This window comes from Panicum virgatum, chromosome 5K (assembly GCF_016808335.1).
Source record: "Panicum virgatum strain AP13 chromosome 5K, P.virgatum_v5, whole genome shotgun sequence".
Lineage (NCBI taxonomy): Eukaryota > Viridiplantae > Streptophyta > Magnoliopsida > Poales > Poaceae > Panicum > Panicum virgatum.
This window is the reverse complement of record NC_053140.1, coordinates 12,380,711-12,391,971: the sequence shown is the minus strand read 5'-3', so window position 1 is coordinate 12,391,971 and position 11,261 is coordinate 12,380,711. Positions and strand designations below refer to the sequence as shown.

Below are 11,261 nucleotides of genomic sequence, written 5' to 3'. Positions count from 1 at the left end.
ATTTTTTTTTCCTGATAAAAGGCGATCACTCTCGAAGGTCGAATTCCCTTTCGCTTAAAAAAAATGTCCCAAGGATGAGCTAGCACACGTACAGCTCAAATTCTCTTGTGTGATCGCCAAGTAAAGTAGTAAACTAGAACGAGTGAATCGTATTCCCTTCTTGAGAATTTGTCTCCTTTTCGTTTTCTTTTCTGGGGAAAAGGTTGGTAGGATTCCGCACATATTTTTTTCGACAAGCGATCGAATACTTATCTAACTTCCACGGAATTAGCTTTATCTATCTCCCTGTAAATTAACAATGCATGGCTAGATCTCCCCATTTGCAATTAAGCAAACATTTCCACTCCTACCATCCCCATCAACGATTGATACGAATTGTAGCCAAATTTTCCTCTCTTTTCTACATGTCGCGATGGCACGACGACACGTGGTGGATCGCGCGATGATCTCAAACTGATCTGTCACCTGAATTCGGTCTGAACATAATATATGGCAGTAGCTTCGGAGGAAGGATTTACTTCTTTTTCAGGGACCATACGGTACACGTACAGTGGATGATATGTACCGGATGCCACTGCACTATCACACCCTTTTCCACGATCCACTGGTGATGCGTGCGTGTCTTTCATTTCTTTCTTTTCGCAAATATATTCCAGGTAGCTTATCAAGCACAATGCGGATCGAGGAGAGAATCTTAACAAACACTGTTCCAAATAAATTAAGATATACATACAAACACACATATATATTCTCCCGCGCACATTCAAGTTTAATCTTCTTCATATTTCACTATATATTCAGATTGCAGGAACAGCATCAATGCATCATCTTTCGCATGACCTAACCTAACTTGGGCCCCACACTGCGAACCAAGATGTTCTTGTTGCATTGATCTCTAGCTGCTGGCCGGCTTATTGCCTTTGCCTCATCCATTACATCAGCATCATGATATCTACTAACTATAGTACTCTATCTACTAGTAGGATATCTTGGCATAAAACTTTGTATCTGTTGTCTCCCACATCGATGTCGCCTCTACTACCCCCACACCACCAACTTATACCTTTGGCCCTTTTTGGGCATAGCTTCTATATATAGACCCCCTTGATCCCCCCTCCCTTGCTCCATCCATCCCCAGCAGCAGCAACCATCTTAATTAGCTTCTCTCTCGAGCTCTAGCTGCTAGCCGGCTAGCTATCTAGTAGCTGTTGTTGATCGTCGACGCAAGTAGGCAGCCAGCCAGCAGCTAGGCCAGGTAGTAGCCCAGCCGATCAAGGAGCGAGGATGTCTGGCGTGTGGGTGTTCAAGAACGGGGTGGTGCGGCTGGTGGAGAACGGCGCGGCGGCCGGCGGCGAGGCGGTGCGGAAGCGGAAGGCGCTGGTGCACACGCCGAGCGGGCAGGTGGTGCGGTCGTACGCGGAGCTGGAGGGGGAGCTGCGGGCGCTGGGGTGGGAGCGCTACTACGAGGACCCGGCGCTGTACCAGTTCCACAAGCGGGGCTCCCTCGACCTCATCTCCCTCCCCGCCGACTTCGCCAGGTTCTCCTCCGTCCACATGTACGACATCGTCGTCAAGAACCGCGACTCCTTCAGGGTCGTCGACATCTGAATCATCCTCATCTCTCGCTCATCCGCCATTGTTGCTGCCGATCGTGCTTATTAGCTTCAGTGTTCTCTGATCAATCGATCGACGATCTAGGGATCCATGCAGCTAGCTTGTTAATTAATTGTGACTTTGTGACTTGTGAGGAGGGCCGCAGCCTTCATCAGCTAGTGTGACAGCCGTTAATTCTCGTTTACGTCAGTGACAGTGAGGTTGCTAGCTATGTTTTGCTTAATTTATCGATGCAGTGTGTGAGACTGAATCAGTAGTGTGAGTGGTGTCTGGGAGTGCTGCTGGTCCTGATGTAATCTGCTCTCTCATGTGACTGTAAATATTCTATCGTTTGTGCCATTGAGATATCCATACTGTTATGCGAATTCCATTGCGTTATTATTATACTACACATATATGTATGTTCCCTATATCAAATGGAGCGTGTGAAATTGTGTAGACCCATTCCATTCCCTTTTTACCATGTCTCTTTCGTTTCATTGCAGATCAAGCCATTTCCAAAAGAAAAAAAAAATTCAGATTAAGTGCTAGCAGGCTAGCAGCGCACTGCACCGCTGAATGAATAATACTTGAGCTGCTGAGTGGTGATAGCAGCAGCAGCAGCCGCCGCTGCTAGAGGCCCAGAGAGCACGGTTGCCCGTTAGGCCCGTTAAAGGTTGCAGAATTGCGGGCCAGTATCCCCTTAAAATTCGGCCTATTATTCAGTTACAATTTCAACCTAAGAGCCATGGCCCACAGAGAGGAGAATGGAGTAAACCTGAACTTCGTATGCATTGAAAGATACAAAAACCTGAGGCCCACCCGAAGCGTGTCTAACTCCATGATTAACTCCATTATTCTAAAAATAAATAAAAGATCCAATAGCACCATCCACAGCTTCTGGGCATGGAGCCAACTAGTTGGAAAAAAATAATAATTAGAGTGCTGATTAAAAATTAGCTCTTGGATTCAAACAAACCCTAATAGAAGGTATGTTGCGTATGTAGCAAACCTTACACATAGGAAAGCGAATTTACTTGAACCCAATAAGGTTTCCCAAGAAAATTTAACACCAGCCCAATCACATGATTTTAACCTTGACTGGTGGACCACCTTAACTCTGATCTTAAAAAAAAAAGAGTAAATTACATCAGCGGTCCTTAAAACTTGTAGCGAGTTCTTATCCCAGTCTCCTACTATTAAAATACACATAATAGTTTTTAAACTTGTCACACACTGGGATGAGAGCGTGGGACAAGTTTAAGACTATTTTATGCATTTTAAGAGTACCTGGATCCGGATGAGAACTTGGACAAGTTTAAGAACTACCGGTGAAATTTTACTTTAAAAAAGATACTTTACCATTAAACGGATTTATAAGGAAAAAAACTTCGACACGTCCCAAACGAACCAACCAAATCCTCGTCATTTCTGTCAATCTCCGGGATAAACGATTCGTGCCTAACTAAATTATAGCCACGCCATGATTTATGATGGGTGTACCTTGATGGTTGCGGATCATCACCTCGCCGGCCGCCACGGCCCCTATAATCCTAATGGCTGGAGCTGGAAAAATTAAAGGTGAGCCGACAGGACATGCACCGGACGGCCATTGATACTAGTTGATACCTCGCGTCGCCGATGAGGTCAGCTTGGACGGCGACGTGTGAAGGACTTGCAGGTGCTGCTGGCCCCCTACCGCTGAAGCAGATCCAACTGAAACGGACGGACGGACGGCTGCCGTTGTGCTACGACGACCGAGCCGAGCGATTACAACTAGTTAACATATTATTAGTGTCATGTTTATATATATAATGCATATCTAATGATATACACTCCCTTTAATTTGTTTCAAATCATAAGTCGTTTGACTTTTTAACACTAAGTTTGACCAATCATTTTATTTAAAAAATTTGTGCAAACATAATTAAATTTAAGTTATTTTATAAAAAAAACTTGTATTAATAAAGCAAACTATAGCAAAAGAAAGTTAAATTTAATAAAACCATTGGTCAAATTTGAGATTAAAAAAAATAAACGATGTATAATTTGGAAGTTGGAACGGAGGAAGTATAACCATATATAAATATATGCCATGCATATTGGCACGCAATCCTCCGGTCAGACAACACCCGTGGAGGCGTGGACTAACTAATCCAAACATCGGTAGGTTATTATGGGCAATCAACGGAAAAACAATTGCGGTTGGTCGTCCGTCAGAAGCGGTCAGCTCCGGTCGACCGGTCCCCTGCGCGCACGCAGAGATCACCGCGTGTGCACACGTGACAGTTTCGTCAAGAAGTTTAGCACCCTGAACAGCAGCGACGTAATGCTACCAGACGACGACATTTGATTTGTTTAAGGCAAGATTGCGAGAAGAAAGAAAGCCATTGGAAACCAGTAGTCGTCGCTCTGAACAGGCATGACCACGGCCCAGAATGACCTGCACTGGCCGGACCTGGTTCATCCAGCCACACAAGTAGGCGTAGCAAGGGGTCTATAAATTTACTTTATAAATTTTAAAGATGGAGATTGAAAACAATTGGCTCAGGGTGTGTTTAGTTGGTAAAAAAGTTTGATGTCGGTACCACGATTAGGGACACCCTAATCGGGGTACTAAGATCACCCTAAAAACACAGAACACATATTAGCCAACTAGGCCCACGAAGGCCCACGGCCTCCTTCCAATCCGAAAGAAAGGAAAGGACTCAAAGAATTCCAGCACGCGGCCCATTCACATCCCCCCTCGGATCCGTAGAGCGATCTCCGCCTCGCTCGAGGGCTCCCATCGAGACCCTCGACTGCGCCCCGCATCTCCGCCTCGCTCGAGGGTAGCGAATCTACCCTCGAGCGGGCAAAACATCTCCGCCTCGCTCGAGGGTAGCGAACCTACCCTCGAGCAGGTAACTCATCTCCGCCTCGCTCGAGGCCACCCCTCGGCGTAAAGGACAAACGGCCCTGCCGCTCACCCGCCCGTCGTATGAAGGCATTGAATGCCAACCACTCCTCCACAACGCCCAGGACAGACGGCGTCAGGCCGCCATTCCTCACAGTGGCTGTGACCGGAGTCCCGTCTGCCAACTCCGGTCACAGCTCCGCCATCTCGGATGCTGTGGCAGCACTGTGGGACCTGCGACGCGGGACGAGACGTGCTCGGCACAGCTCCCGTCACTATTCTACCAACTCCGGCTGTCCGGACTCCACCTCACCGCACGTATGGCCCCGGGCCCGCCTCCTGCTCGGGAAGGGGTCAGGTGTCGTCACGTGCCCCTCAAGGAGGGACGCTCGGCACTAGCAGCCGGAGGCCCGGACCTCCCCCCTCGAGGGGTTCGGGACCTCCACGTGACTCCCGGACCTCCTTAGTGCTCACGCCAGCACTCCGTCCGGGGGTCCGGGACCGCCACGCGCCCTGCTACTGCTGGCGCACGTATATATGCAAGACCCTGACCTGCAGGGCCCACAGAACGTCACCATGCCACATCTGGAGGACTGTACACCCTACAGCGACGACCACGCCGCCTGCTGGGGCTGGCAGGACGCCGGCGCGATCTCCGCAAGACCATGGACGATACCCAGGATGACTGCCACGCCCGACGCCATGCCTCACAGTGTACTTCCTACAGTATTCGACCACTGCACCCCCACGATTCGGGGGAAAACGACGACTTCCACGTTCCCATGCGCATGTACACCGTCCCTCCTTGTGACTATAAAAGGAGGAGACGAGCTTCCTTTAAGGGGGACGTTAGCTATCATCGCCACCTCGAACGTCGCAATCATCCCCACGCGAGCACAACGCTCAGCACTCGATATTGGCACTCGCCTCAATCGACTCCTCCTCTAGCAGAGATCTGGGAGTTTCCCTCCCTCTCTCGCCATGCCTGTATCCCCCTACTACAAGCACCTCCGGTGTAAGATAATACAGTGCCCTCGCACTCCCCCTTGCTGGACGTACGGCCCCGCGGCCGGAATCAGGATTAACCCGTGCCTTACTGTGTTGCCTCTTGCATCAACATCTGGGACAAGGAAACACGCAGCATTTACTAGTTGGGATCCGGACCGTCTGGTCGGGACACCGACATTTGAGTTTTGGTATTGTAGCACATTTTGTTGTTACTTGACAAATAATGTTCAATTATGAATTAATTAGGCTTAAAAGATTCATCTCGTGTTAATCAGTTAGACTCTGTAATTGGTTATTTTTTTCAACTACAATTAATGCTCCATGCATATGTCCGAAGATTCGATATAACATGTACTGTAAGAAATTTTTTGAGAACTAAACAGGGCCTCATATTCTATATACTCCCTTCAGATCCTTTTCCTAGCCGCCACCAGTGAAAGATCACATGCAAAATAAACTGAGAGAGAGGAAGCGTACGCTACCAGCACAGTACGCACAGTGTGTCTCATTTACGTGTGTGGTGATTCACTCAGCTTCCAAATATGAATACATACATGCATGTTGACTGCTTCACTTGCTTCTAGTGATTGGTTCTTCTGTAATCGATGATAGCCCGTCAGAGCATGGTTAATAATATTCTCTTCTCTTTTCTTCAACTCATCATAAACATACGTGGCAACAGTTTTAGCCCATTTACATCTTTCTGTTATATTTGCTCTGCACGCCTCAGCGCGCTGGTTCGTCCAATATTTTGGCGAACTGAAAAACACTAATATGATTTACAAATCGCTCTGGAAGGAGGTATTTTTGAACTAAAAGGCTTGATTCATTGCCACCCCTTGAGCCGTTGAGCGACGGGCTGACGGCGCCTCATTGATTCGACTGGCCGCCTACCGCAATTGGCGTGGAGAATCTGTGCGTCCAGTAGAAAGTAGAGAAGAAACTGGCAGAGGAGGCTGATCGCGCCATCGCGGGCACGGTCGACGAACTGGGCGCCCGATCGAGAGCAGAGCAGCTTTGACGCGTTCGACCCGAGCACGCTCGCGCCCGTGCCCCCGCGCCCGCCCGACCGGTCGGTCGCGCGTACGCCACTAGGGTCATCCGCATCTCGCCGTCGCCGGCCGGCCGATTGGTCGTCCGGGCCGGCACGCACCAACCGGTGCACAGTGCACTGGCGCCTCGTTGAATCGGTAGCACGCGACGCGGGCCACCCGGGTGTAACCACCCCTACAGCTCCCTCCGATCACGCAGCGAGCACATCGCACGGACGGGGCTGCCATGCCAGGCGCTGCTAGGCTGCTACCACTACCAGCACTTCATTTTTTTGTCATTTTTTTGACTGGGGAGAGCAGATAGGAGCACGTCGGTCGCAGGGACCGCAGTCCGCAGCACAAGCAAGCGAAAGCGGCATCTCCTGTTCTCCTGTGTCCCTTTATTTTGGCTGTGTTTAGTTTCACGAAAAATTCCTAAAATTTTTTACTGACGCATATCACATCAAATTTTATGATACATATAAATATTAAATATAATTAAAAAATATAACTAATTGTACAATTTAGTTGTAAATGACGAAACGAATCTTTTGAGACTAATTACTCTATAATTGAACAATAATTGTCAAATAAAATCAAAACGTACTACAACAATTTTTTCACGAATTTTTCGCAAACTAAACACACCCCTTGAGAGAGACCGACCTAGCAGCGGCCAGCGGGACTCGGCAGCTCCCACACTGCTCTCATCGTAGATCGAGGACCAGCTAGCGTGGCAGCAAGCGAATGCTCTGCCAGGCACGTGCAGCGCAGGGTGTTGTAGAATGTAAGGGATCCGATTAATGCTCAGTGCGGCGCCATTAATCAAAGGAATTGAATGTTGTACTGCTACTGAACTGTTGCACAAGGTTCCTTAGTCTGTCCTACGGTGTTCGGCCGGATGTGACTAAAGGTAGTGTTGAATCATTTTGTTCGACTGGCTGTGGCTGGTGACTAGTGCTGATTTGTTGTGAGAGAAAAGTATTACTGACTGGTTAGTGGCTGGTACTGATTTGGTGTGAAAAAAGCACTGCTGCTAGTTGCCAGCAGAACAGAAAAAAAAATACTATTGGTTGGCTGGTGGCTGGTGATGATTTGGTGTGATCGAAAAGCACTGCTGGTGGTTGACAGCAGAATATAGTGAGGTGTGGACGTGTGGTAACACCTTTTACTTGTGTAGTTATATGGTCGAGCACAATCCTAACCAAGGTTTAAAATCGCGAGCTATAGAATTTAGCCGGAGGCTCACCAAAACACTATAGGCGCTATAGCGGATGCTATAGCGGCAGCCATATGCAGTAGCGCCAACTGCTTCTGGACGCTATAGCGGTGCTATTTCGACACTATAGCGCGCTATTTTTTACATAATAAGCAAACACCAGGATAAGATGATGGCATTATACTTCATCACTTCATAACAACATATTCCATAAGTTTCATACTGTCATACACTCAATTATTACAGTCAAACATCCATAAACTCATAAGTCTTGAAAAGTAATAAATTGATAAAATAATAAGAAAAATTATTAAAACATTAAAGCTTTAGTTTTGGGCCACAACCTACAAACCAGAAAATAGCGCCACTCATAAGTCTTAAAAAGTAATAAATTGATAAAATAATAAGAAAGATTATTAAAACATTAAAGCTTTAGTTTTGGGCCACAACCTACAAACCAGAAAATAGCGCCGCTATATGAAACGCTAAGCTATTCCCTTTAGCGGTGCTATAGCGCGCTATAGCAGCGATAGCGCCCATAGCGCAAAAATGTGCAATATCGTTGCGACAACTGCTTCTAGCCGCTATAGCGGCGCTATTTCGACGCTATAGCGCGTTATTTTTTACATTGATCCTAACTTACTTAGGATCCGTTTGGATCAATTTTTAGCAGAAATATTATAGCGTGAAGTTATTTTGTAAGCAAGCTAAAATTAAACTATAAACTGGATGAAACTTTTTTTATTTTTACCGATGAAGCGGTTTTGGAAAAGCCCTCCTAAACAATTCCAACCAAAAGTGTTCACCTATTGCTACCACAACGTACAAAACTCCTACTTCACCTATCAAAAAAGAAAGTAAAAATTCAATTTACACCCTTGAATTATCACAAAAATCTTGATTTTCAACATTTAACATTAAACAACTGTTGAGATTGAGCAAGTTTGGTCCTTTTGGGTAGTTTTTTATTTTATTAAAAATTAAAATATTCAAATTTAAACTAAAATTTAATAAGTAATTCATTTTAAATTAGAAAAAGTATGAAACTAGTAGCAATTTTTTTCCAAAAATGTTACATATCTACTGGCACTCTACTTCTCTATTATTCAGATCAAGTTTTTTTCATGTTTCTAGTATTTATTTGCTTATAGTTATGCCTATTATTTATGAATATATAAGATTCAAATGGATCAATAATATAGATAGGTTATATTTTTAGAAAATTTTAGTACTTGATTTACATTTTTTATTTAAAATGAACTAGTTTTGATTTTTACATCTAATTAGAATTTTTTAAAATACAAAACCATCTTTGAAACCACTCTAAGTGCCAAACTTGTTCAGTTTCAATAATTGAAGGGCATATGTTATCCGGTTTTATAGTTGAAGGTTAAAAATCGGACTCGAGTGTGTAAATTGAATTTTTCCCAAAAAGAAAATCCTGCTTACAAAATAGTAGCTTGATTTTTATTTTTACTGGAATTAGTTTAGCCACTCTATTATGGTCGCTCGTAGTTACTCCATATGTTTCAAAATATAGTTAGTTTTAACTTTTTTTTCTTCATATTAAGCGTTTTAAACTTTGACTATAAATAGTAATAACATAAAATAATATTAATTACTATAAAAAATAATATTAATTGATATGTAAAATTAATTATTTTGAAGATATTATTGGTTAGATGAAAATGTTTGATTTTGACCAAATCTAAAAGTTGCTATATTTCAAGATGGAGGTAGAGTGTTATGCAAAAAAAAAAATTGTCATCAGCGCGGCGTGCTTCAGCCATCAGAACGTGCAGTAGCGTAGCTTGGCGCATGCTAAACCGGGGCCGGTAGTCACTGGGCAAAGCCGGTGTCCCCCCACATGCGCCGTGCAGGCGCAGGGCGCGGCACCCGTCGTTCCGGCCGAGGGACCAACCGCCGACGTGCCAGCCATCCGCGCACGCTGACCTCCGCCGTGCGTGTCCTTGGCTCCTAGCGTTCCTCGCTCCCTACGCTACCCCGCCCTACCGGATAACTTCCCTCGAGCACCTGGCCTCGCGATCGCTGCCTGCGCCGCTCGTGATCCGATGCGTGCGCGCGCACCAACCGCACCGCACGCCCGCCCCGGCCGCCGTCGAGGCCACGCAATCATGCCGCCAGTATATTCGTATCTGTACAGGGGAGAGGCGACAGGCGGATCGCCGACCCGACTCCATGTGTGCTGCTGCTGCCGCGCCTGCCATCAACGCCCGGCCGCGCGCGCGCGCCAATGATCAGGTGGTGACCGCGTCGCGTCGCGAGGGCGAGGCTGGGGGAGGAAGAGTGAGCAGCCAGCCAACAGTCGCTGTCACTCCCCACAGCGCCGCACCGACGCCGACGCGACGCGACGCCCCTCCCTCCCTCTCCTCGCCCGCGGCCTCGCCTCACCTACTGCCGCGCCCCGCCATTGCCATATAACCACCCCCTCCCCACCCCCTCGCTCTCCCGCACCACCGGACGCGCGCCATCGCTTCCATCTTGCATCGGCCCCCTCCTCCGCCATCACATCACCACCAAACCAAGCAAGCAAGGCAGGCCTCGCCTCCGCATTGCTCAGCTCGCCATGGCGCGCCTGCTGCTCCGAGCCGCGGCGCTGCTGCTCGCGCTCGCGGCGCTGGCAGCCGCCGCGGCGCTCCCGGCGGCGGCGGGCGGCGTGGCCGGCGGGGACCTCGGCGGCCACCTCGTGGTGCGGCGCGGCGGGCGGGGGGCGTGCCGCGGCACGGTGGGCGAGTGCATGGGCTACTTCGGCGACGACGCCGAGGGCGAGGCCGACGTGGCCGGGATGGCCACCGGCGGCAGCAAGCGCCGGGTGCTGCAGGGCGGGTCCGGGTACATCGGCTACGACGCGCTGCGCCGGGACAACGTGCCCTGCTCCCAGCGCGGCGCCTCCTACTACAACTGCCAGCCCGGCGCCGAGGCCAACCCCTACTCCCGCGGCTGCAGCGCCATCACCCAGTGCCGGGGCTGATGATCGCCTCCCTGCGCGCGTCTTCCAGCTCAAATCATGGCGCGGCAGGATCAAGCAGGCTAATCGGTTGCTGCTAGCTTCATGGTGATGCTTGCTTTAAGAGTTTGAGAGATGGGCTGTGCAGTGGAGATGTGTCGGTTCTGTTCTACTAGCTGAGCTTCGCCTTCAGGGTGAAAGTAAAAGTAATTTATATATGATCGTGTAATTCTTGTGTCTCTGAATCTACCGCCAAATGAAATTTCAGCGTATGTCTTTCGTATGTTTCCTGCATATATTTGACTGAATTTCCTGGCAAAACATGTCGGCTGAACAAACATTTCTGCATTTTCCTCGATCGACAGAGTTGTGCTCAAGAAACTCATTAGTGGCCATGTATTAACTTCGGCCAAAGTTTCAGGAGGCTTGTCAGGAAAGAGACGTCGGGTGTGTTTAGATGCCTCACAAACCCACCCAAAATCCAAATTTTACATCACATCTCCATCATATCGAAACATTAAATATAACAAATAACCCATGCATGGA

At 47.9% G+C, this 11,261-nt stretch overlaps 2 protein-coding genes across 2 annotated transcripts; both read left to right on the top strand.

Annotated features, from left to right (window-relative positions):
- The first annotated feature begins 1,027 nt into the window (after positions 1 to 1,027).
- Positions 1,028 to 1,979, top strand: LOC120706390 (flowering-promoting factor 1-like protein 1). The gene has a single exon (XM_039991024.1). It carries the CDS (start codon positions 1,285 to 1,287, stop codon positions 1,606 to 1,608), a length of 324 nt encoding a protein of 107 aa, XP_039846958.1. The 5' UTR covers positions 1,028 to 1,284; the 3' UTR covers positions 1,609 to 1,979.
- Positions 1,980 to 10,196: 8,217 nt separating this feature from the next.
- On the top strand, positions 10,197 to 10,998 carry LOC120706389 (rapid alkalinization factor-like). The gene has a single exon (XM_039991023.1). The coding sequence runs from the start codon at positions 10,335 to 10,337 to the stop codon at positions 10,737 to 10,739; it is 405 nt and encodes a 134-aa protein (XP_039846957.1). The 5' UTR covers positions 10,197 to 10,334; the 3' UTR covers positions 10,740 to 10,998.
- The last annotated feature ends 263 nt before the right edge of the window (positions 10,999 to 11,261 follow it).

What these genes read in the sequence shown, in the direction of transcription:
- LOC120706390 (XM_039991024.1), top strand. Translation starts at nt 1,285, where the DNA reads ATGTCTGGCGTGTGGGTGTTCAAGAACGGGGTGGTGCGGCTGGTGGAG.
- LOC120706389 (XM_039991023.1), top strand. Translation starts at nt 10,335, where the DNA reads ATGGCGCGCCTGCTGCTCCGAGCCGCGGCGCTGCTGCTCGCGCTCGCG.